The following is a 24,041-nucleotide window of genomic DNA, read 5'->3' as shown; positions in this document are numbered from 1 at the left end:
CATCGTAAACGATTCCATTATAGTTCAATTACCGTTACTTCCAATAGTTTGTTCGAATAACGCTTCATCTATAGAGTCATTCATCAAGTCATTTCCATCCATTGACAACCAAGGACTTTCTTCCATAGAGCCCGAAGACTCCATCGCGGACAAACAGTAAAGACTGAATGAATCTCAAACGCTAATATGCTATACTAAGTCACGTTGAACCCGGTTGAAACCGCTTGAAACCGGTTCACCACGTGTACAGCATGACTAAATATAGCTTTAGATCAAGGTCAGTGAAGGTCATCACGTGCGCAGATAAAATCATACGTGCTTGGGTTAAGGTTGTTCAAGGTTGCCTGACCTTGTTTTTCTGACTCAGCAAAATTTGCATGTGTTTTCTAGTGAACGTTATTAGCATACAAAACCACTGACTAGAACAATTAATTTTAGTCTGAGTGTTCATTCGATTACTAAACTAATTTCCCACCCCTGTCTGAGTGTTCATTTGACAACACAGCCCATAAAATTATTTCCCAGGACACAATAAATATAACACGCAACGTTTCTTTATTAATAAACCTAGAACAGCCGCTAGGGACGTATTAGATTTTCTAATAAAATCTGCCCTTTTCATCTGCTTTTTCAAAAACCTAATTTACAAAGTAGGACATGTGAGAATCATTATTCGATCTCGCCTAACCAGTCAAACATATCAAAAAATTCCACATACATTTCTCTACATTGTTCTCTCGCTTGCAGTCGATATCTTGGTGTGGCATGCAAAAAGTAAAAATAACCTGAATTGTGATAATGGTCAATAATGAGTTCAGTTGAGGCTAATCTCAAACAGCGCGAGCATAAAAATTCATTGTAATAGGTATTGACCCACTTTACAAAGTTACAGATTGATCTTTGCTGTAATTCAGCCAAACAAGATCTGAAACATAAACAATAAAAAATCTAATCATCGGCTATCCAAAATTTAAGATCGACATAGCGGGTAAACGCATTTCCATGACCACGCCAAAAATATAACAAGTCTTCAATCCAACGTATCTCAAATCCTAGAACTTTTCCGATTTCTTTTATCACACCAAGACAGCATCTACAATAAAAAATCATAGAAACAGAAACGGCATGTCTTCTCTTAAATGTGCGTATGTACTTTCAAAACGATCAAGTACTTCCTCAATGTTTTCAATAAACGGTTGTTGTAATAAACATAAATCATCAATCATTACATGAAGTAAACCAATTCATGTCCTACAGGTACACTGTTCCTCAGAATATATCCATTCTGTGAACCCACAGATAGGTAAAGATCGAATATCTTGCAGACATTTTCTAAAATTGAAAAGAAATTTTACGTAACACACTTTTACCCGCAAACAAATCAAAAATTCACTGTCTTTCAAGTTCAAAATCTACTTCGAGATATCTCTCTAACCAGGATTGTCCCTCAACGGTAACCCCTTCCACCGTGAGTCTCATGCAATGGGTACATACAGTATGAACCCAGAAAGCAGAACGGCACACCTTGCGAATTTTCATCGCTCGTAAGGTTTTTCTATAAGAAAGTAATAATAAAAACAAGTGGGTCTACGTTTTAACTAAAACTGTAAATGACAGCGGGATTGGCTAAAATATAATTGCCTCATCTTCGCTTCCTCTTGATTTTTATCAACAAACTGTCGCTTCATTTTTAACCTAATTCCGTCGAGAGTCGAATTTGTACGAATTCTTGGACACTGAAGACAGGAATACTTTTCATACTGAACATGCACCCATTTGGTTTTTCGGCAATACGATAATTCTTTTAGCTGCTTGATTTGGTTTCCAACATTTCTAAAAGCAAGAAAAGATATGTCTAAGACTAACATTCAACAAGCGTGTCTAAAAACACGTTTACAACAACATAAGATAAACTTTGGTCTTAACACTCAACCACTCTAGATCTTTGATCCAAAACAGCGTGTCCAATACTTGTCTAAAAACGAAACATTGCTTGGGTAAATGTTTTGGTCAGAATACCATGCTTGAATAAAACGAAATCCTTCACAAACATACCTGAAGTGGACGCGATGTTGTTCGCGAAACTTGTTTCGTTGTTCTTCGTAATTGCGAGCTTCCAGCTTCTGAGCAAGTGGGTACCACGGAACTAAGAAGGTTCGTGCCATCAGTGCGGGATCGGGAAAGGCTTGTAGCGCAAGGTCTTGTAGAGTCTTCATTGTAAAATCGGCTGGCTAGAAAGTGCTTCTGCTTCGTTCGAAGGTTGTCGAATGACTGGTGAAAAAGCACGTGTAAAGTCTTACCTTAAACATGACGCAATAAGCGGTGATTGGTGCGGTTCGAGGTAGGATTAATCTAATTGCAAATAAGCCGCTTTTCGCTCCCTCATTGCTGACTTCCAATTAATTTCTTCGCTCCCTCATTGTCGGCTTCAAATTAATTACTTCACTGCCTTTTGACTTTGATGAAACATGGTCGCACGTTTCATGTTTTGCGAAAGCACGGTTTTAAAAATGTTGAAAAAATTTTTTCCATTTTCAACGATGGCTACCCCGTTTGAAACAGAGGATATGATTCTCACTCAAGTGCAAGCTGATCATATTAACGAGAGACATGTTTACATTACCGAACATCCGCGATCGTCAAAATTTTGGTTAACATTTAACTTATTGTCAACTTTGGCCGATTTATCGCAGCGAACCTGGGAAGAAGACGATGAAGATGTCCAACTGTTAGAATAAGGTTGGAAAGAAGGTCACCGAAATTATTACCTATACGTGTTTGCTGTCCACGAGATTGGTAGGGACGCTCAAGGTTTTCCCGCAAAACATATCGCGATATATTACTCCGAAAAACGCGAGGGTAATAAATGGGAAATTATAAGTGCTTATCCCTTTACGCGAGCGTACCACACTTATCTTTTAAGTAAACGGAAACCATGGTTATGTTAGTTCTTCATTGTGAGAACTCAAAACCAAACAACAAACGGCTCTTTTAGGAGCGCACACCTGAATAAAAGTCATGACCAATACTCAGAAAGTCTCGGTAGTATAGTGGCTTAGTATCTCTGCTTGTCGAGCAGAAGACCGGGGTTTGATTCCCCATCGCGACGTTTTAGTCGAAGTTGTGTATGTTATTCAATATCATACACTTCTTTGACTTTTTTAATTTTCCTTCTTTCGGTATGTCGAATTTACATCCGCTTTGTCTTTTTCTAGTGAACATCATTAGCATACAAAAACATTGACTGGAACGGTGAGCGTATAAAAGTTGAACGCTTCTAACGCACTTTATTTTATTGTACAGATACAAACTGAATATGTCTCAAGTTCTTTACACCTCTAAAGGAAAAGCTTTCAACCACTGATGATGCCTGAAGAGTCTAACACTAATTAGTGACAATGTCCAAGTCGATTCTGGGGCAAAGTATTTCCAATGACAAAAGCAATGATAATCAGGTTATACCTGGATTCTGACATAGACATTAGAGAAATTCTACAAGACGGTATGGTTCTACCCTCGGTTCCAATGACAGTCGTCAAAGCCTTTAAACAGGTACACATTCAAACCGAAGGATTTTGTTACCGCTACAAACACTATAGTGTACATCCAGAGTTATATTACGAAAGAGCCTTCGAACCAAGTGGTTTGATACATCCGCTGTATGCCTGCTGCTGCCGATTTTGCACTCAGAAAGAGTTCTTTTAAGAACCCACAGAAACCAAACGGCTCTTTTAGGAGCCACCACCTGAATAAAAGTCATGACCATTATTACCGTTTAGTCGAGGATTCTTCCTCGATCATTTTTTAATTTTATTTTTCCCTTCTTCTTTCGCCGTAAACATGTTTAGCACAAAGGGCTGACATAGTAGTGTCGCAATTTATTTAAATTCGAAGCTAACTGGCTCAAATCCTCTCGTTTCTCTTTCAGGTAAAAATTTTTATTTTCTTTTTAATATCACGGCACGGTAGCGAAGTGGATATCGCGTCGGTCTCATAAACCGAAGGCCCGAGGATCAAAACCTCGCTATGCCTTCTTTTTAACATGACAATGACTCTATGGCCGAATGGATATTAAAGGTGCCTGACTACGAATCAGGAGATTTCAGGTTCAAGTCTTGATAGAGTCGATTCTTTTTTTTTCTTTTCTTCGTCCACCATTTTGAACCCACCATCTTGGATGGTGACGTAACATGATTGACAAGCGACTTGCTTTGAGGACTGGCGGCCTCCGGCCGCCATCTTGGATTCTTTGATTGACAGATGGAGGCATCCTTTGAGTGCTGGATACTAATGTCGTCATCACACCTTTTATCAGGTCCAAAATAATTATAGTAAATTGTGAGATTATGAAATAGTTCGCTGAAGATTTACATAATAATTCTGGAATATTTCATAATCTCACAGTTATTGTAATCATTTTGAACTTGATGAGTAAGTCAAGACGATTCTGAAACGTCGTTCGTTTTTAGCGTAAATTTTTTCTTGCTAATGTATTAGTAAACCTCTGGGCCGGGTTGTTCAAAGCTGGGTTAAGATATCCCAGGGTTAATGTGCAATTTGAATTCAGTTTAATTATTTTTGTCTACACACTGATGATCACATACTCTAAAAAGAATAGACAAAAATTATCTGAGAAATGCGTTTGAAAAAAAAAGAAACCCAGATGAAAATTTAACCCCGAGTTTGCGTTGATCAGCCTTCGAACAACTGGGCCATGCTTATAATTATTGATAATTAGCTGACCTGAGCTAGGTGTTCTCTCATCAGTTTACAGCCATGATGAACATGGTAAAGCAGTGGAGCCATCCAAGTCTACCCAAAGCACGAGAAACAAGGCAATATTAAAACAAAACAAAGTTCACAGAAGTAGAAAAAAAATTAAATAACACGATGACAAACCTTTTCCCATGATTCAATATCTTCTCCAGCGTCTTTTAGCTCCTGTTTGTGGCAATTTGCCATTTTCTCCACCAAGTCCATCACCTAAAATTTGCATCAATCAAACAGAATAACCTATAATTATCTGGTAATTACAATCTTTATTTTCAATGGAAAATACCATCAAGAATAACCCCAATTTATCCTCAGGTACATGTAAATCAAGGAGGGTTCTTGAAGGTGCAGGTACCAGACTTGACTATGATCTACCCCCCCCCCCCCCCCCCCTCCGTAGTCTTCAATATCAAATTTCAAATGCTCCTTGTTCAGCAATGTAGCTTTTTAATAAAAACAACAACAGCTAACTTACAAAGTCTCTCACAAGAAAGATGCAACCAACCCTCCTCCACTCTTGGTCTTTAGGTTAAAACAGATTTTGTTGTTTCAAAGGGTCCAATATCAATAGTTGGTGCAATTCTACTTCAGGGAATTTACCTAATATTCTATTTCTCATCAAGATTTTAGGACCTTAGTGAAACTACTACTAAACAAGACTGATTACTTCAAAAGAAAAACGGCGGGGTCCAAGACGACTGACTGACTGTAATTTATGTGTTGCCACAGTTTTTTCTCCTGGATTTGGTGTCTAGCGAATGATCTTACACGATCTGATAGAATTCCTTTCACGGGTGCAGGTAAAGTGACAGTCATACCTCACAAAGAACTTGATCATGCATAAACTATAGTAAACAGTTTTGGCTTACATGTGGTACAAGGCATCTATCTCTCATCAAAGGATAAATTTCCTGAGAAACTGTTGGAAACCAAAGCAGTATCTTTTTAGCTCCCACAACTGACGCTATGCAGCACAATGCAGCATACTTTCCCCTCACATGCCAGCCAACTTTGAGAAGAGACTCGGTCAGATCCTTCAAAAATGCTTCTTTATGGGAATCTAGAAGATGTGGACACAGTTTACACTTTACGGTGTTTCACAATTTTGTCAGTAGTTATTCTTATAAGTTTGCTGGGTGTTACACTGATAAGAGATTACCAAAATACATCAGTTTCCCCTAAAGCGATTAATCAGTGGGCACAAAAGTAGAGATGTGTGTTGAGGTCATTTTCTTAGCATCTAGACTTGAAGTTAATGAGAGAGGTTGTCAAGCCAAAGCTACATGGACAGTCCATAGTTTTGCTGTACACAATACTGAAAAAATGGAATGCACACAACTAGCCCCAAACCATCAAAGTCTTAATTACAATACGTATGTTTAGTTATACATTATTAACACTTCTACAAACCATTTTGGGAAACTATTAAGTGGAGGTTGACAACATGCTCACAAATGACTTTGGTTTGGTATCGTACTCCCTGAAAATAGTAATACGCATAAATTGAGTAACTCACAGCTTACTCAGACAAGTACATCAATGAAGTAATGTTCCAAAGACAAGAATTGTTGTGTAATGGGAAACGCAAAGTAGCATGGGGAAAGAGTTGTACTAATGGAAAAGCAGAAGCCTGTGAACAAATATAAACTATGAAAATGTCAATATCTGATAAATGAACATAAACGGACAAATACTGGTGGAAATAGCAAAGAAGACCGTTTGGCTTCGTACGGCAAGTAACAATCACAATCACCTCTATGGGATGGTCCCAGTGACTCCACACATAGCTTAGAAGTTTGGTTGAAATAGGTGAGGTTCCATTCAATTTATCTTTCAACCAAGAACTATCATAACGGCCAGTTGAAGCAATTTGCCTGAAAGGAAACACAACAAGCTGTACACCATTCGGCAAACATATTTGTTTGCTGTGGAAGGCAATAACAAAATCAAAAATTCCTCTTATCAACAGCAATGAAAAAAAAAACTAGCAACAGTGAATTCCAAATTTTTTGACGGCAAATGTCCTTCTCGTTGACAGAATCTCCTTGGCTTCAAGGGACATGACCAAGAAAACAAAGTGACCTTGACCTTGGAAACAGTGGTCTAGGTGAAAATAAAGCGATTCCATTATTGAAGATCCTCAAACAAAGGACAAGACAGGTACTTAGTGAACGTGGTGACCTCAGATGGTCCTTCACTGAGTGTGAAACCACAGACAAGGCGGATAGGCGATGACATGCAAGGCAAGGAAAAAAATTAACCGTCCCTCCCAAAGCTGTGAGGCACCACCCTATTTGCAGGGGCTTACAGAAGAAATTAAAGAGAACATTTGCAAAACACAATGTCTAGGTCCAAGGTACACCATTTGCAATGCCTCAATAGACTCAATAAGACCCAAAGACCCTTTGGATCCAAGTGAAAAATACGGTGTGGTCTATGAAGTGGCCTGCAAGCAATGTGACCAAGCATATGTAGCAGAAACGAAACGATCGTTAAGGAAAAGGGTTGAACAGGGCCGTAGCAAAGTATTTTTTTTAACGGGGGTGGGGGGGGGGGGGGGGGGCGTTATTGAGAGTGCAGGCGTTATCGAGAGTGCCAAGGACAGGAAGCTTGTAGGGGGGTCTGGGGGTAGAAAATTTTCAGATTTGGAGGCTCCGAAACATTATTTACAATTAAGCACTTGCCATGACATATATCTCCGAAAATCGACCTAGAAGCAAGCAGGTGTTCTTCTAAGAAGAGCATCAGATTGCTTTGTGGCAATATCATCCACAATCGGGCTGTGTGGAAACAAGGACTACATTGGACACCGTCCAGTAATTTATGAAGAGCCCAATAAGATTCAAGGAAAGAAGAAACAAGGATGAATTTATAGACAGTTAATCAACGCTGGTTTGAACTGTATTGAGGGATGGGGCATAACTGACATGCTTTTCCCCTAATCAGACGGGAGGCAAGAATGATGACATGTAGCCTTGTCTTCACCTTGGCTCCAGTTCCCAAGGTCGAGATCACTTTGCGATCACTGAGGTGATCCTATGAACAAGACGGGCAGTTGCCGACGAAAAATTTGGGATTACGGTCAAACCCCGTTTTACAGAGACTGGCTTAATATGGACACCTCATGAACAGTTTTCCTTGCCCCTGGAGAAAGCCCTCCCACTTCCTCTGAATTCAACCCACTTAATACGGACACCCATTAATGCAAACAACAGACAGTTGTTTCTTGACCAATCAACAGATTCTCAGAGAAAGTCAACCTCACTAATGCAGACTGCTGTAGTAGCAGTAGTATTTATTTATTTCTCCATAGATTAAACAAGTTTACAGAAACGAATAATTAATTAAGAAATAACTTAAGAGAAAAAGGGCAAAAATGGTAAAACTAATACATCAAGAGTGATACAACGAAAAAATGCTTATAGAGAAAAACAAAAAAGATAACATACAATAAGCAAATAAGATATAACTGGTCAGAACATAAGCACACACATACACACACGTGAAAGTAATCTATACATTAAGTATGAATTGATAAAGCAACCAAGTCAATCTAGCATTTATTTGGTATTGGGATAAGTAATGACGGACGAGGGAATTCTTAAATAGTGCTGTGATAAGCCTTTCCTTTTTGAAGGTGAAAAAAACTTTGGGTGAGAACATGTCGATATTTCCAACCCTACAGTACACCGGAAAGGATGAGTTGTAGACGTCAATTTCAGACCATTCTGGCATCAAACGAGTTATGCAGGTAACGGTTATTGATTGAGTAACAAAAAAATGGGTGGCTTTGAAGTGCTTCCGCGGAATGACAGCTTTTATGACGGTTATATTTGTTCAATTGGACGATGCTAATGTCCTGATTTATTTACTATTTGCCCCCACAGTGTCCGCATCAACAGGGTGTGGCTGTCACTACTATGCTGAACTATTACGCTCCATTATAATGACACATAAAACTACACTTTTTGCAATATTTTTCACACATGACTGTTGAATAAGGAGGAAGTTGATAATGTTGTAGAACTGGAGCTGCTGAAAGTATTGTATTTGTAACCAGGCGTTCTTAAAAGGTGGTACACTGGTCGGTAGGTTTTATAAGACACAAAGGTTCCAAGAAATGATGCACTATTATTCCAACACAATGCTCTATTCTTTTCCGTACTGTTATTCTCAAAATTATGCCTGACCCTAGTGAACATTACGAAAAATAGCTACAGACTAGACCTTGGCTTTTTTACTAGCAACATCATTGTCACGTCACTTAAACTATCATAGAATATCCATTTTCTATATAAATTTACCAATCCAAGATACCCAGCCATACCTTGCTTGACTTGCCCATAACGTCAGAGTGCGAAAGGCGAAAAGACATGAACTTGAATCCTTCAGGCTTAAAAAATAGAAAATATTGTCAAAGTACAATCAACTTATGAATACCTAATAAGATATAATAATTATGGCGAATTGCCAGGGTACCGCAAGGCATGCACAATCATAAGTTCACTTGTCTTACAAAATACTGACATGAGGATTCATGCAACACAGCAGGTTCTTGCTTGTATTGAAAAAATCACATAATAAAGTATAACCGATAATGGAATAATGTGACACGATGTGGTGCCAAGTTAAAATCTGAAACTTAGCAACCTCCTACTCATTGTAATAACAATGGTTTCAAGGGTAGCCAATAGGTGAGCTACATTTATGCTGCCGCAGACCTACCCATCACAAAGACAACACAAATCTGGAAACAATGCATCAAACATCAACGTGCCATTTGTTAGTTCGCCATTTACAATTATCTGTTGAGATACAACAGTAACAACCATTTCAAGGAAAAACATTTAACAGTGCTTTTTATGCCCTCTTTCTCTCTAATAAGGAAACAAGAAAACGTTAAGAAGGCATATAACTAAACTATATCAATGAACTAAATAGTCATATTTCTTCACTGGCAGAAGAGGAAACTTATGACCGAGCAGACGCATTAATGTTACAGTACAAAATTGCTACGTTCTTCGGCATTTGTGCAAAACCCATTCAACAGAAATGAAGCCTAGGAAAGCCCAAAGAAAACGGATCAAAACATGGGGATGAGCAGCATGCTAAAGTAAGTAAAGAAGGCAAGGGGAGTTTCAGAATGTAACAAAAGATTGGGATAAAATGTTTGAGCAACTTCAGACAGCTCTTTTCGGCAAAAAGGTTAAGGGAAATGAGTTAATGTATTATATTTCACTGCTTTCAAGTAGCTTAAAGAATCCATATGGTTTTAATGCTCAAATTGTTCACTAAAATACGAATGTCAGGCTAATGTGGAGACAAAATAACTCTGGATACTTCATTAATTTTAACCAGAAACCGATAAGGGGCTTGAAACGTGTAACTCGCGTTCAATGCTTGTGAATATTCATTTTGACCATATTTGGAAATCTTAGTCACAGATATCCATGTTCAACAAAATGGCTCGTGCGCGATCACCATGCAGCTGTTTTAAGACAAGAGTTCTGCATTTCAAGGTGAAAAATACACCGTTAAAAGACAAAAAATGGAAAGAGAAAGTTCAAAAGAATGCTCAGCTTTAGTTTTGTGGAGAAAGGGAAGCTTTTCATCAAGACATTGTCCTTCGAAGAATTCAACCTTGTTTTCTTCACGGCAGAGCCCATGGTCTGTTTTGAAATATAACCAAGTCAGCGAAGTTTTTGCTGAATTTTCAGGTACATTTTGCACTCTATGGCCAAGACAATGACGTTTTGGAAAGGGAATTCATGTATTTTTAAAAGTTTCATAGACGTTTTAAAAATTTTTCTCTTCGGCGCTAAAGAAAAATTACAAAATGTGCTCTGATTTGAAATGGGTTTTGTGTTGAATTTTGCCATGTGCTTAGCCGATGTCACTTGCGTGAACGGGTCCACGATCCAGGTAGTGTTTTCCGAATTGCTTTAAAGGATTAACTTTTTGGACTTTGAATAAAAATTTTCAAGAAACGGCTTCTCTGTCTATTGTTTTGAGTTTGTTCATTCATAAAATGAGCTCAAAACACGATCGTGACTACAACATCTAAGTTTAATTTAAGCTTTTAAAATACTTCTCACATTCATTACAAGCATCACTTTTTGCAAAGATGTCAGGTTCAGGTTTTGGACACTTTCGATACGCAGCTAATGAATTTTATTCGAGAATATTTTTCACTGTTTATTCTAGACTACATAAGAATTTTAAAAGCCTATTTGCAGTATAGGTTTACTGTGCAGAGGGTCCACGAGGCATCGTTTTTTGAAATGACAACTTCAAGAAGTTGTGAGGCCGTCAATGGGTTTCATAATGTTACGTTTGGCCCGGGTGGTAAAGCAATAATATCCTGCTCAGTGTTTCGGTAATATTCCTGGTTTCAACCTTTGAAAGCTTTCTCGGCTTTCGGCAGTTTTTTCCCCGTTTGTCGGCCATTTTTTAAGCGGGCGCGGGAACCTGAAGGAAAATTACGCCAAGTTGTTTACGAAGTTTGATTGGTCAGTTATCTCTTCTTCTCGTTCCAAATATGGTACTTTCGAAAATGAATAATCAGGAACTTCGGACAAAGCAAACATATGAGTTACACGTTTCAACCCCTTATGAGTTTCTGTTTTAACTCAAATAAGTCTTAAAGGGAACCTTCAGGTCCTTACTGTTTGTGTAATTTGCCTGAGGCCAGTGCATTAAGTTAAGTGATATTCAATGGTTATACCTCTGTTAATTGAACCAAAGCCTGTGGTGATACCATCGTCAACACGCCATTGCAAAGACACAAATGAGAAAAGCTCACTACGTCTGTAACAAAATGCAAGGATATAAAATAACCATTAATAAAACTTTTTGTCTATGCTTACCAAAGCTACGGAACTGACGGGAACATATGGGAGACTTTCCACACAACTGTTTGGTGGAGATGGTATTTGAATTTGGGAATGACGGTTTAAGTGACTTATTAAGACTGTCAGTCTGAGAGCAAAGGGCTCCATCAAAACCAGTGATTGGCACAATTTGCAATCATTAATATGGGTCAGGTTAAGTGGTGAATTAGTTACAAAATAGAACGTAGACAGGAAAATTTCCATAGAACATTTACATGCCAAGTCATTTAAAGACAAGGTATCAATTTAAATTTTATGTAACATTCAACATGGTTTTTGACACGCTAGTCTTAGTTTCAGTTTAGTTAGTTTCAGCTTCAAACAGTGCAGTTCAATGTTAAAAAACCGTCAAAGCTGATAAGGGTGGATTTACTAGCATTTGCAGCAGTTTGCATTTTACTTCATATTCTGTTTCATATAAAATGCATTGCCAAAGCCCCAGAAACTACCCGTTTGAGATGCCCATTGTACTTTGACTTTGGTAACATGCACCATCATGGTGAGATGAGCAGCATTGAGTGGAGCAGCTTTCATCCTCTTGTTGTAGCATAAATATTTATGCTGGATGAAGTGAATATTGTAGTTATAACTTTTTTATTTCAGCTACTTTTTCTTTTTCTTTTGTTTTTGGGTATGGTAATGCTAATGAGGTTGAAACAAAAGAAAATTAAAATTACCTGAGATAAAAAAATAACTACAAACATAACCCAAGTCATATTTGTTTGTAGCCTCCCACCGAGCTCCCCTAAGAACGCCTGCGTGGGAGGCTAATTTGTTTGTATTGCATTTGGGTCATGGATTTAGGGTAAAATATTAGTCAACCGGGTATCGATTAATCACATTCAGTGACAGGATAATCAGTGACTTGCAGCAATCGCAAGATGTCACGTTTTCAAATTCTCTGACAGCAGACAAATGGCAAGCCATTTGTACAAACTTGACAAGTTCTCTCATCAACAAGATCCCGCAAAATAACCATGTACATGCACCGGCTTTTTCTTTGTAGTGAGGCTTCTATGAGACTTTGGTCTAAATGGCAGAGTTTTTGAGTCAAGACATCATAACGGCCTTTATAGAAATATTGCTGATAAGCTTTTCCTCCGGTCCTACAGAAGCTGGGTTAAGCTGATTGTCATGTGGGCTTTGGACCTGTGTGCTCCTTCATTTTATCTTTACCTTAAATAGATTGTCTGAGCCTTTTGGAGGTGGCTGTCATCTTTTAGTCGCTCATCACATCAGTTGAGGAGTTTTTTAATCATAACGGCTAAGCTTGAAAAACAGGATCTCTTAGGTTAAGTTCACTACGTTGGTACGAGTAGAAAAGGCTTGGGACTTGAAACCAATTCCATGAATCGAGAAGTCTTAAAGGAGGTAAACTAATTAACAAGTCAAGCGACACGTCTCGGATGGAAGAGTTGTTAAATTCAAAAGGTGTCTAATGGCTACACAGACAAGTGCACACTAAGAATTGTTTCATTGCTCCAACGGTAAACTACTACACTGAGCAAGCTAGATGAAGGGCCATGACTATTCTGTGCAGTGTTTTCAGTAGTGCAACTTGCCGGTAAAGCTGACTCCTTTCTACTGAGGCAGGCAATTTAAGGTTGTGGGAAGAATAGACAGAAGTAGACGGAAAGCTGTTCGGCTGGTTGAACAGATTGAAGAAAGAGAGAAATGGATATTGGTAGGTGGTGCAAAACTCAAGGAGAAGACGTAATTATATGGTTTACAATAGTAATGAATTCTCACTGGGAGCCCCCACTTCCAAACGCCCCAAGGTTGGGATGAGTTATGGGAAGAGGCGAGCCCTACGGCCGCCACTTCCCGAGAGCTTAGGGCAAAATATCAACTCCAAGCTACCACAATAAACCAAAAACACGCAACTCTCCCCAAAACTCAAAAGACATAAAACAGTCCCCCAAGACACCAGTAAGCGGGAAAAAACCCAAGTTTTCCTTTAAAACGGGGTCCAAGGGAAAGCGTTTATTACCCAAGACACCGCGAAAAACGTCCAGTGTTAAAAAGTCGTCTCCTCCTGTAACGGCTACCACCCGTTATTCCCGAATATTGATTCGTTTTTGATTTAATTTGTATTGTATTGCGTTAAACCGCAAGATGACGTTATTCCTTGTCCATTAGGGACGTGATTGCTTAAGTTCCGCTCAAACCGCATTTTTGTTAGTTGGCTTGTTTGGGCAAACGATAAGTCGTGTTCGTCGTTAGTACAGTTTTTCCAGTTTATCTTTGAAGTTGTTTGGTCAAGCTCTTACAAGCGAGACTGTTATGTAAGTGTTTAAGTTTCCTTTTTATACCTAACCTTTTCGATAAGACTCCTTTAGCTTACACCAGTTGTTTCATCGCATGTTTTCCTCAACTATGTTACCACGTGGCATAGGTTGGCTGATGTTACTTTTAAAAATGTTACTCACCTTTCACTTGGTTATTAGTACGTTTTAGAGTTTGTTTTTCAGAATCTTTTCAGTAGTTTGTCTCTTTTGCTTTTATATAGTTTCATTATTTGTTTGTATTTCGACCTTATGGTTCTACGGATCTTTATAGTACATCGAACTGTTTTCGCTTTGTTATTAGATGTATCTTTTTATAATCTCGAATTTTGTACTTCGAAGTCTTGATTCGTTCACCTTCTTCGGCTTGGACTTAGTGTAATTTGCAACTTTGCAATGGAATGATTGGAATGTAGTTTGTATGTTAGAAATTAGCTTAGCCTTTTTTTTTGTATTTCATGGTTCAGTTTACGATAAAGACTTGGATCCTATGATCACGTTGAATAAACGATTCAAGACTCCTGTCCGTAAAATATTTCCTCGCTTTATAGTGTGTCGTCGCTTGCGAACTAAAGGTTGTTGTCGTAAATTGCTTCGCTTGTGTTGGCCGCTACACCTCCATTCAAGACACCCGAAAAAAAACTCGGAAGAATTAGCGAGTGAACTTCCTTTTTCAGGTGCTTACGGGGTTGAACTCCAGCGTCTTCAGCATCTCCATTCGCCAGCGTCAACACCTTAACCTCACCCCCTTTGCGAACGTGTCTCACTCGACTAACACCTCCTAATTTCCAATCTTCATAATAAAGCCATTCTAACGCCACCTTACTCTGGTTTACTCTGTTTCCACGCCATCCATTCTGCGGCTTAATTGCAATCAAATCTTCTTCGAGTTTTTCATGCCTACAAAATAAATTACAGGCGCTGGCGATTGTGACCGATTCGATCAGGAGATTAAACCCGGCTATCTCCTCAAATTCTTCAATAAACTTCAGGCAGCCTTCTTTCAGCAATTGAACGTCACTCTCACAGTACCGCACCACCTCTTCATGGAAAACACACACGGCATTTTCTCTGATTTTTTCTGTGTGCCAGGCGAGGAATTTTTCTCTCTTCTTTTCCGGCATATCATCAGGGCTGTACTGGTCTGCTGGTGGGTACACTACCCGGTAACTGAAATTTTCCACTCGATTAAACGCGAGCGGGAAAAAACCTTGCAGATTAAATGTCTCTGGGAATTTATCCAGGCCCATATTGAAAAAGTTCATAGACTTTAAACACCAAGTTTCCGGTTTCAAAAGACATAATCTTGGCCCCCTGCGTCAGCGGTTTTTCCACAGCACGCCCCTGATCGTACAACTTTTCAAGAATAAAATTTCCGTCAAACCCCCTCATGTTATGAAAGAACGATACCACTTTCCTTTCTCTCTCATCGCCCTCAACCCCCGTCAGTTCTTCCAAAGCTGCCAAAAAATCTTCAATCTTGTCGGAGTGATGAATTGTGTCCTCTTCGGCGCTAGACCAGCAGACCAGATTTGCATGAAACACCCGGTCTTCACCTTGACAACATTCAATGTCGGCAAAGACTGGAATCGGTGGAGGCGGGGGGGCCTTCTTGTCTTCCTCGTCTGAGTCATCATCAAGAGGCGCTTCTGGGTCTGCATTTCCGGTTTTGTTCTGTTTGGCCACGGGCTGAATAAAGCATCGACGGTCCACATGTTTAAATTCTCCACAATTCGGACAAATGGCGTGGAAACAGACATGCGGTTTCTTTGACCACTACAAACCAGACACTCTCTAAACCTTTTACACAGACTTATATACCCCTTTCTTGCCTTTTTGCCGGTGTGCCGCAAAACAGTCCGACCTATAAAATTTAATGTGACAGCGATCACATTCCACATCAGGCGTCAACCATGCGGCATAGTTCGGGCAACCGGGTTCAGTTCCTTTTCGCGTTCTGCAGCAGGCAGGACAGTTCTGCCCCATGCAATTACGATAAGCTGTGTGTTCTGTGTTGTATGCACTGTCGCAGTGCCGACAAAAGTAGGAACGGTAAATCAATGCAGGGACACTGGTCAACCCATCATAATACCTCTGATGTTTTACCAACTGTATTACGTGCGGTGCCTCATTGTACTTAGGATCTTTAACCAAGATAATGCATCTGGATGCCTCGACAACGATCACTTGGTAGCCCAATGGCCCCAGGAACGCTTGAAACTTTTGCAACTCTTCACACCTACATGCACCCTCAACCACCCCTGCCTGTCGATGCAACTACACCGCTAAAATTCCTTACTGTGGACGAACCTGTCTTAAATTGCTCCACTGATTTTTTGGCTCCTGACAGTGAGACCATTCTCTCATCACGATGATCGCGCGGGCACAGCAGAGCTCATCCTCTTGATTTTTTATGGGAATCACACATCGTTTCTTCTTGGCTATTTTTTCCCACACGATTCGACCTGGATTACCTTTCTTGCCACCGCCTTTACCACTGCGACCAACCCTTCTAACAAATGTCAAATCTACAAAAAACCCATCCTGCTCTACATTCATCGCCTACCCTGAATTCAATTTTTTCGCCAAATGATCCGTCCATGCTCTAGCCATTCGGCTAGGGAAATATTTTTGCGGGATTGATGCCATAGCTCCCGAAATGAATTGGAATGGACCGCTATGAGCAGGTTATAATCAGCAACCTCAATGCCTTCATTCACCACCACCTGCCTTAAACCCCGCATGACTGTCTCCGTCAGCACCTCACCGAGTACTTCGCCCTCCGCATCTTGCAGTTGCTCAAACGTTAAATGATAATTTTGCTGCATGACAAACACAGACGTAAATGAAATCTCCACACAGAGTACCGAGACTAATGCAGGTCATAAACACGCGAAAATGGAAAGTAAATTGGTCACACAGACCCCAACAGGACAAATTTGGCACACAGACGAAAGACATCCGTCACAAAGACCCGTAGCAAAGGCACTAGTGTTAAACTAGCACTACAAAATAGAAAAACGGTGGCTATGTCACACAGGCGAAGAACTTAATCCGCCATTATGAAATTATGACATGCGCAGCCAGTCACACAGATGTAAGCAAAACCGAAATTGAACAAACTACAGACCTGAGAGCGAAAACTGTCACAGAGACGCGTAGAACAAACTAACGTTCGGACTCGAAATAAATAAAAATTACCCCCGCGACCCAGAAACGAGCTAGGAAACTAACGAACACAAAATGTAGAAAACTACCCTAGGACTACCTCTATTAATAAGTGGCTCAATTTTGTGAAAGGGAAATAGACTCTGAAGCTTTATTGGAGTGTGCTAATACTAAACAAGAATTGTTCCCACTTTTGCTTAGATGACCAGGCTTTTGCTTCACCTTGCATGGGACAACAAGAACCGACACTCACAGATAGTGTCAAGGAGCATTTATAAAAATGGAATGGCATACTACTAATAAGCTTTGGTCCATCCAAAACACAGCAAGCCATTTGTTTTAAACACTGATCAAGTAAGAGGTGTTAACTTGATACTGGTATGACTCAACACTTGCAGGAATGTCAGACTGGTAATGAAAGTCATACCCAACCTACTTAAAGGGAAAGAAAACGCTTCACATATGTTCTCCTGAAAGTTGTACTAATAACAGTTTCAAATACAGTATCCATTCCTACTAATTCTATTCATGTCGTCCACGATGACACGTATTGAAACTGCAATGGGTGATCATTACACATTTATATGATTCCAGCTGATGCTTTTTTACCACAAAAATACCTTCACAAATATAATTACGGCTATTTAATGAACAGTGTCACACAGGCTAGTGTGTGATTACGAGAGTATGATTTGTTGTTCCTGGTATTCTTTAACTATGGGACAAATCACTTGTCCTTGTTTTTCAACCTTGTACTGCTTATGGGTATAGAATGGAAGCAACGTTTAATACAATGCCAGAATAAATTCTATGTATTTTGTTTAGTCATTTTCACAGTCAAGTGTGGCTGGTTTAGTACAAAGTGAGTGAGCATTCCTACCTTGAGAACATTGAAATGCAGGCAACTTTTTCAGGTTGCCCAAGATTGAAAAACGTATTTCTCCATGTGGAACATGTGAAGGGAAAATTAACTGCCCAACCTAAAAAGGAAATCAAATTAACACGTCTCAAACCTGCTGAATATTATCTTCTTTTTTCTTCATTTAGTTATAAGAATGTTATCAATGTGAAGAAACTCTAGCTTGCCAATGAATTTCGTTTCTTTATCAAGTTGTTATATCTAGGAGAAACCATTTTGCTAAGGAATAACAAACACTTAACCAAACCCGGCTAGGATTTATACATGTAATAATTTGTTGTAAGCTTGATAGATAGGGTCTTCTATGTATATTATAGTAGTATTACGCGCCCACTGGGCCTTCAAAGGATGCCGCCTTTGCCGCTATTGTTCTTAGTTGTCAATCAAAGTTAATGTTTCAATCAAAAATTCAAGATGGCGGACTCGCTCGGAGAGCGCTCGGGTAGTTGTTGTTATTCTAAGTATAGAATAACTTAACTATATGGGAAGGAAGAATGGAGGTTAAACATGTGGGACAGAATGTCTGTCCCTTACCAAATTGCGCAGAACGCATGCGCAGTAGCGAATCTTGTGTAAAACGTTCCGAAACGTTTTCTAAGTGTCCCAATTATTTTGTAAGCGATTGGAAGAGATACTAGTCATTATACTATCGAGACATCCACACAACAAAGTAGTCAGTTTAACAATGTTTATTATTTTCTTGTAATTAACAATAAAGGAAAAGTATTATTTTCTTGTTATTAACAACATGGAAAAATACATCTCTTTTCAGCTGGGAAATCTAAGAGTCCTCGATTCTCTTCAGTTCTTGGGTTCAGGAGCCAGTTTAGATGCTCGACATTAATTTCGAGGAAGGATAAAATGGTTGCTCACGTTAAAAATTTCACTCCGAAGGAGCCAAGCGGAAAGCAGAAGAGTCAGCAGAACTATCCAAGTTGGAATTATTGCATGCAAGCAAAGTAATCTTCCTCCTAAAGAAGTCTTCCGAAATGATCTAACAGGAGATAATATTTCAGATGAAAAGTTACTTTTATAAAATAGATAATAAACTAAATGTGTTACAAAGTTCCTTAACATTCTTGCATTCTTGTTTCGGTAGATTTAAACTTCGTTTAAAAGTCTCTTGCAATTCCAAGACAGTCTCGGAGTAATCGTACACATTCCCGACTCCTACAATAGCCGTTCTTGTCACGAGAGTGGGTAAAGCGTACTGCTCGTTTGACATCTGATCACACGCGTAAAACAAATCTTGGTTAGGGTTATACCAAAACCAAATGTTTCGCTGCACATCATACACATACAGGACTTTGTTGAGGACTTTACTCATTTCTACTGCCCATCCTGTTCCTCCAAAGCAAAGGTTACTTTCAGGTTGAAAGCATGTGAGCGCCAGCACCATATCAGCTTGTTTCACCACATGATAATTTCAGTGGATATATTGTAAACTGATAGGGTTCTCTAACTGCTTGTTGAGGCGTGCAGCGACTTGTCTTGTTGTAGGAATAGCTTCAGCTAATTGAAGATGTGTTAAGGGTTGAACGGAGGCTCTTCTGGGATGACAAGGAGGAATGAGAACTTCGACCTTTAAACCATAGTGTCTTGCTAACTTTTCTGCTTCTTAATCCACACCATTTGCACCACCAGAGATTACAGTCAAAGCCATCCTGTTGAGTGTTGACGAGTAGAGGCCAACGTGATTTTTTATACAAGAGCAATGACGTCATTGCCCACACATGTTCAATTCCCAAAGGACTTGATCTTGCCTGGTGCATGCATGTCGTAGTAAGAAATAGCTTTTGCACAAAGTTCGTCCATCACTTCTTTGTTTAAGTCAAATAAATAACGGTTCAATGTGTCCACATTAAGATTGTGATAACTGATGCCTTGAATAATGACTTGATACATAAACATTTTGTAACCTTCTAGTAGAGAAGGTTCCATATGCTGTAAAATGTCGTCTAGACTGTTTGATGGTTGCATAGTGAATGCTTTTAACCTGAGGGTGAGTCGGATATTATATCAGGTCGTTTGTTTGCCAAGAACTTGAAAAAGGCCGTGGTTTCTTTGTTCAGCTTATGAAATATCTCTCTGTTCAAAGCAAACAAGTCGTAATTCAATTGATCAAAGGTCATGTTGGCGTTGGCCAAGGTCTCAATCATCAAGGCTCGCATAAATTCTTGGTAGGATGCAAATTGACAAGGTTGAACTGTTCCAATTTAGTAGACGGTGTCGTAGCCATTTTCCTCCTCTAGTTTTTGTATTAAGGTTTTGAGTCGAGTTGCTTCTTCTTGTAGTTTTTCCAAGCTTTCCTTAAGATGTTTGATTTGTTGTAGCAAATGCACGCAATACCTCAAAGATTTACTAGCCACCTTAATCCACTCGATCTCACACATTATGATGAGACACACATTAGTGTGTCTGCTTATATGGGCAGGTCACGGTCCACTGATTCATCCAACCGAATGTATTTTCGTTGAGACTCTGTCAGTTTTTTCTTGAAAAACAGAGTGACAATGACTGGACTATCCTGATTGAAGTCGGGAATAATGTTATTCCATTCTGTCACAGTCACTTCTAAAATGTCCACCAAATAACTTCGCATGGAATAAAATTGAATGGGTTACATTCAATCAGTGTTTCTTTGTTTTTATAAGGCAGAGTTTTCATAATAGTATTGTTTCCATCAATGCTTTTGGTTAAATTGCAAGACAAAAACAGATGGCGTAAATTGTCTGTTCCATGAGATTTAGGAAGTGTAGAAGCTTTCTTGTCCCCCGTACTGGTAGTCGTTGTTTCCGTGGTTGTGTGAGAAGAGTGTATGACAGGGTGATCATCATACACATCGGGAACATGTTCTACCTGACCCTCTACTCCATACAATACCAAAAAAGTATTGTCCTTTAAAGGATTTGGGTAGGATGCAGGCAGAGGATACCCTATTTCAAACTTGATGTTTAATGTTGCATAGCTACTTGAAGTTTTAGTGAATTGAATGGTAAGAGTGTGGTAATAAATCAAATGGGCTTTGTTTTGCTCATGAGTATGTTTTTGAACCGACAAGTAATCGACTGGTAAACCTGAACCTTCTGCCAAAAAGTTGGAACGATTAAACAACCATGCATCTTTTTGATACCATTCTAAAGCCACAGTGTAAGTGTTGTTTTGCGTTAACGAGCTCATATCAATGTCCAGTTCCCCATTGTATTCACCTCTTGACACCCCATCCACAATTTTTACCCCTTCTAACAAAGTCACACTCAGAGTCGTGGGTTTCCAATAATGGAGAGACACAGGCAGGTCGACAAAGTAATCGTCCAAGTCGAGTCCAAGAACCGTTTTCCATAGTTTAAGGTTAGACATCAAGGGTTTGAACACATTCAAGACTGTTTTCGGGGTTTCATAGGGTTGATTAATGGCTTTGTCAAAGGCTTCATTTAAATTCACAAAGCGCCAACTAAACGTGGAGCAAAGATACAGCAATCCGTTTACTACATGAATGGGTTGAGTAAAAGTAAATTTTGCATTGAGACAGGTCGCGGGATCTGGTTTTACTCCAGAAATACCATCTGGAAGTTCCATGAGTAAATTCGGTCCCACCGCAAACACATTGTTAGCTGTTTCTACAACCCATCCCATTTGTTGAGCCAAGATCAAATTAATGGCTAAATAAGGCACCCTTTTTCTGTTAGTACTGTCAATATTGTAATGTCGAAGCAGCCAAGTCGTGTAATTATCTTGAGCAGAAACATCTATTCTCCACCGATCATTACTGTCTTCAAATTCATACCCCATGGGTAATTTTTTGTTTAAATCTTGTTCCATCCACCAAAAAACTTTGGACAAAAAATCAAATCCATTGGAGGCATCTTGCAAATCTGCTGTTTAAAGTTGGGACAAAAATTCTTGAGATTGACTAGATTTGAAAGCTTTGGCATATTGTTGAAATAAAATATCGGTATCGCTCCCTTGGTACAGGTTGTGAATCGAGCGAATACCGAAAGGTTTGGTAGGAATTGTGTCACGATGTTTCGTCAGAGAGGAACTGACATGGGATGTGACAACATGGGGAATGGGATTGGAAACACCAGGTAAAAACACACTTGCCAAACCCACTTTCCATTTGCCCGGTAACCATAAGGTTTGAGGCAAACGGTATTGAAACTGCGCGGGTAAATTGTCCAGAAATTCCTGCGTTTTTTGACTAGTCAACGTCACATAAAACGAGTTGTCATTTGGCTGAGTCATGTTGTTTAATAATGAAATGAGGTAATTTACCTCTTTTATAGCCTGCCCCAACATGCTCAAGTCCCAAGGGTGTGATTAGTGCCAGTTCGTGACATGAGTGACGTCATTGCCCAGACATGTCCAATTCCCAAAGGCATGTCAAGTGAGTATAAATCTGTGTGTTTGATGTGATTTTTCACTATGCGTTATCTGCAAGAACCACCGTTTAACATGGAGGCTCCCAAGAAAGAAAAGAAAACCAGAAAAGCCAAAAATAAGACGGGAGAAGAAGTGGTTCAAACAGTTCTAAAAACTCCAGAACCTCAAATGATTGAGAATGCAGAACCTCTTACAAAAGAATGGACAGCACCCCATTACACTACAGGTGATAAATTTAGGATGCAGAAATACCTGGACCCAGAACCTCAAATGATTGTCAATGAACAACTTCCTCCCTATGAGGAAATGCAGCAGGCCTGCCGAGATCTGTTCAATGGTCCAAGTTCAATGGAAACACAACCTGACCTAGCTCCCGTGCATATCATGGAAGAAGGAGTCGCTGTGTTACCAGATGGTCGACAAGTGGAATGGTGGCCTGTAGAGGGGGAATTCGATGTACCTAATTTAGAAGAACTGGCTTTGCAAGAATATCTGATGGATGCAAGCAAGCCTTTGCATACCAACTTTGTCCTGCCTGAACAAGGACTTGCCATTTGTTATACATGCCCAGTGTACTTTGGCAATGCAGACAGCAAGCAGTCAGTGTTGGATACCATTTGTAACAGCATTCATCCCAAAATCCATGAACAATGGGGAACCTTTGCCTGTCATTGTGGATTAGTGCCTAGACTCAAGCTGGGTCAAACAGCAAGAAATCCAAACAAAGTGTTCCTAAGCTGCCCTAAAGAGAGAGAAGCCAGATGTAATTACTTTCAGTGGATTCACCAAGCACCTAAACCTGTTAAGGTCCCTAAAGCTTCTACACCCTCAGCTCTCAAGAAACGAATACATAAGATGGTACAAGAAAGATTACAGTTAGAGAAACGATCAAAAGTAGAAGAAGGAGGATTTAAATTTCCTTAAAACTGTAAAAATGAAAGCATTAAACATTGTGATCCGATTAAAAACGTGTCTTTACTTGTCTAACACCCTTGGGGATTCTTGCCCATTCCTGCCCAATACCCTAGGGACCTTAGGAGTCTTATAAAATTGGGCCAATTTCTGTTCAAATCACATTCTCTGTGGCGATGGCTTGTGAAACGTGTAAAGAAGATCTTGAAATGATGAACGTAGATTTTGGCGGTCCTGACGGTCCTTTAAACACTCAATTTTTGCTTCCTTGTTTTGAAGAAAAGAAACTGCCCAAGATTTTATGGAAAAGAATTGGACAAGTCTTAAAAAGAGGACTCAAACGTAAAATACCAGCAGCGATTGGTCTGGCTGTGAAAACCAAAGCCAAACAAACCTATAAAAAGAAACGACAACATGTGAAAGACATTTTAGGGGTGTAAACCATGAGACAAGGACAAAAATCACAATCTCACATAAGACATCAACGATTTGTAGGTCGTTACCATTCACCTTATCAACGTGGAGGCACTATTTTTAGACAACCTCCCAACCCATGGGGATTCACTAATTATAAACCGTATGAAATAGATCCATGGATTGCAAGAAGAGTAAGAAAACAAAAAGGAGGGAAAGTGCATCCAGTCATCTACCCTTGGAAAAACAAAGGACGGAAACGTATAAATAGACGGCGCAAACGGCGTTAAGCTATCA

General features: G+C 39.5%; 1 protein-coding gene across 1 annotated transcript in view; it reads right to left on the bottom strand.

Moving 5' to 3' along the window:
* LOC140942823 (tRNA (32-2'-O)-methyltransferase regulator THADA-like) overlaps positions 1 to 24,041 on the bottom strand; it is an 86,337-nt gene that overhangs the window by 34,942 nt on the left and 27,354 nt on the right. The window contains exons 10-18 of the mRNA XM_073391829.1: positions 17,997 to 18,096; positions 11,498 to 11,580; positions 9,499 to 9,578; positions 9,101 to 9,166; positions 6,527 to 6,647; positions 6,184 to 6,253; positions 5,643 to 5,833; positions 4,900 to 4,983; positions 4,744 to 4,812 (exon numbers count right to left, since the gene is read on the bottom strand). Coding sequence (XP_073247930.1) covers positions 4,744 to 4,812; positions 4,900 to 4,983; positions 5,643 to 5,833; positions 6,184 to 6,253; positions 6,527 to 6,647; positions 9,101 to 9,166; positions 9,499 to 9,578; positions 11,498 to 11,580; positions 17,997 to 18,096 — 864 coding nt within the window. The remainder of the gene's footprint in view (positions 1 to 4,743; positions 4,813 to 4,899; positions 4,984 to 5,642; positions 5,834 to 6,183; positions 6,254 to 6,526; positions 6,648 to 9,100; positions 9,167 to 9,498; positions 9,579 to 11,497; positions 11,581 to 17,996; positions 18,097 to 24,041) is intronic.

Source organism: Porites lutea, chromosome 7 (assembly GCF_958299795.1).
Source record: "Porites lutea chromosome 7, jaPorLute2.1, whole genome shotgun sequence".
NCBI lineage: Eukaryota > Metazoa > Cnidaria > Anthozoa > Scleractinia > Poritidae > Porites > Porites lutea.
This window is presented reverse-complemented; position numbering and strand designations above follow the sequence as displayed.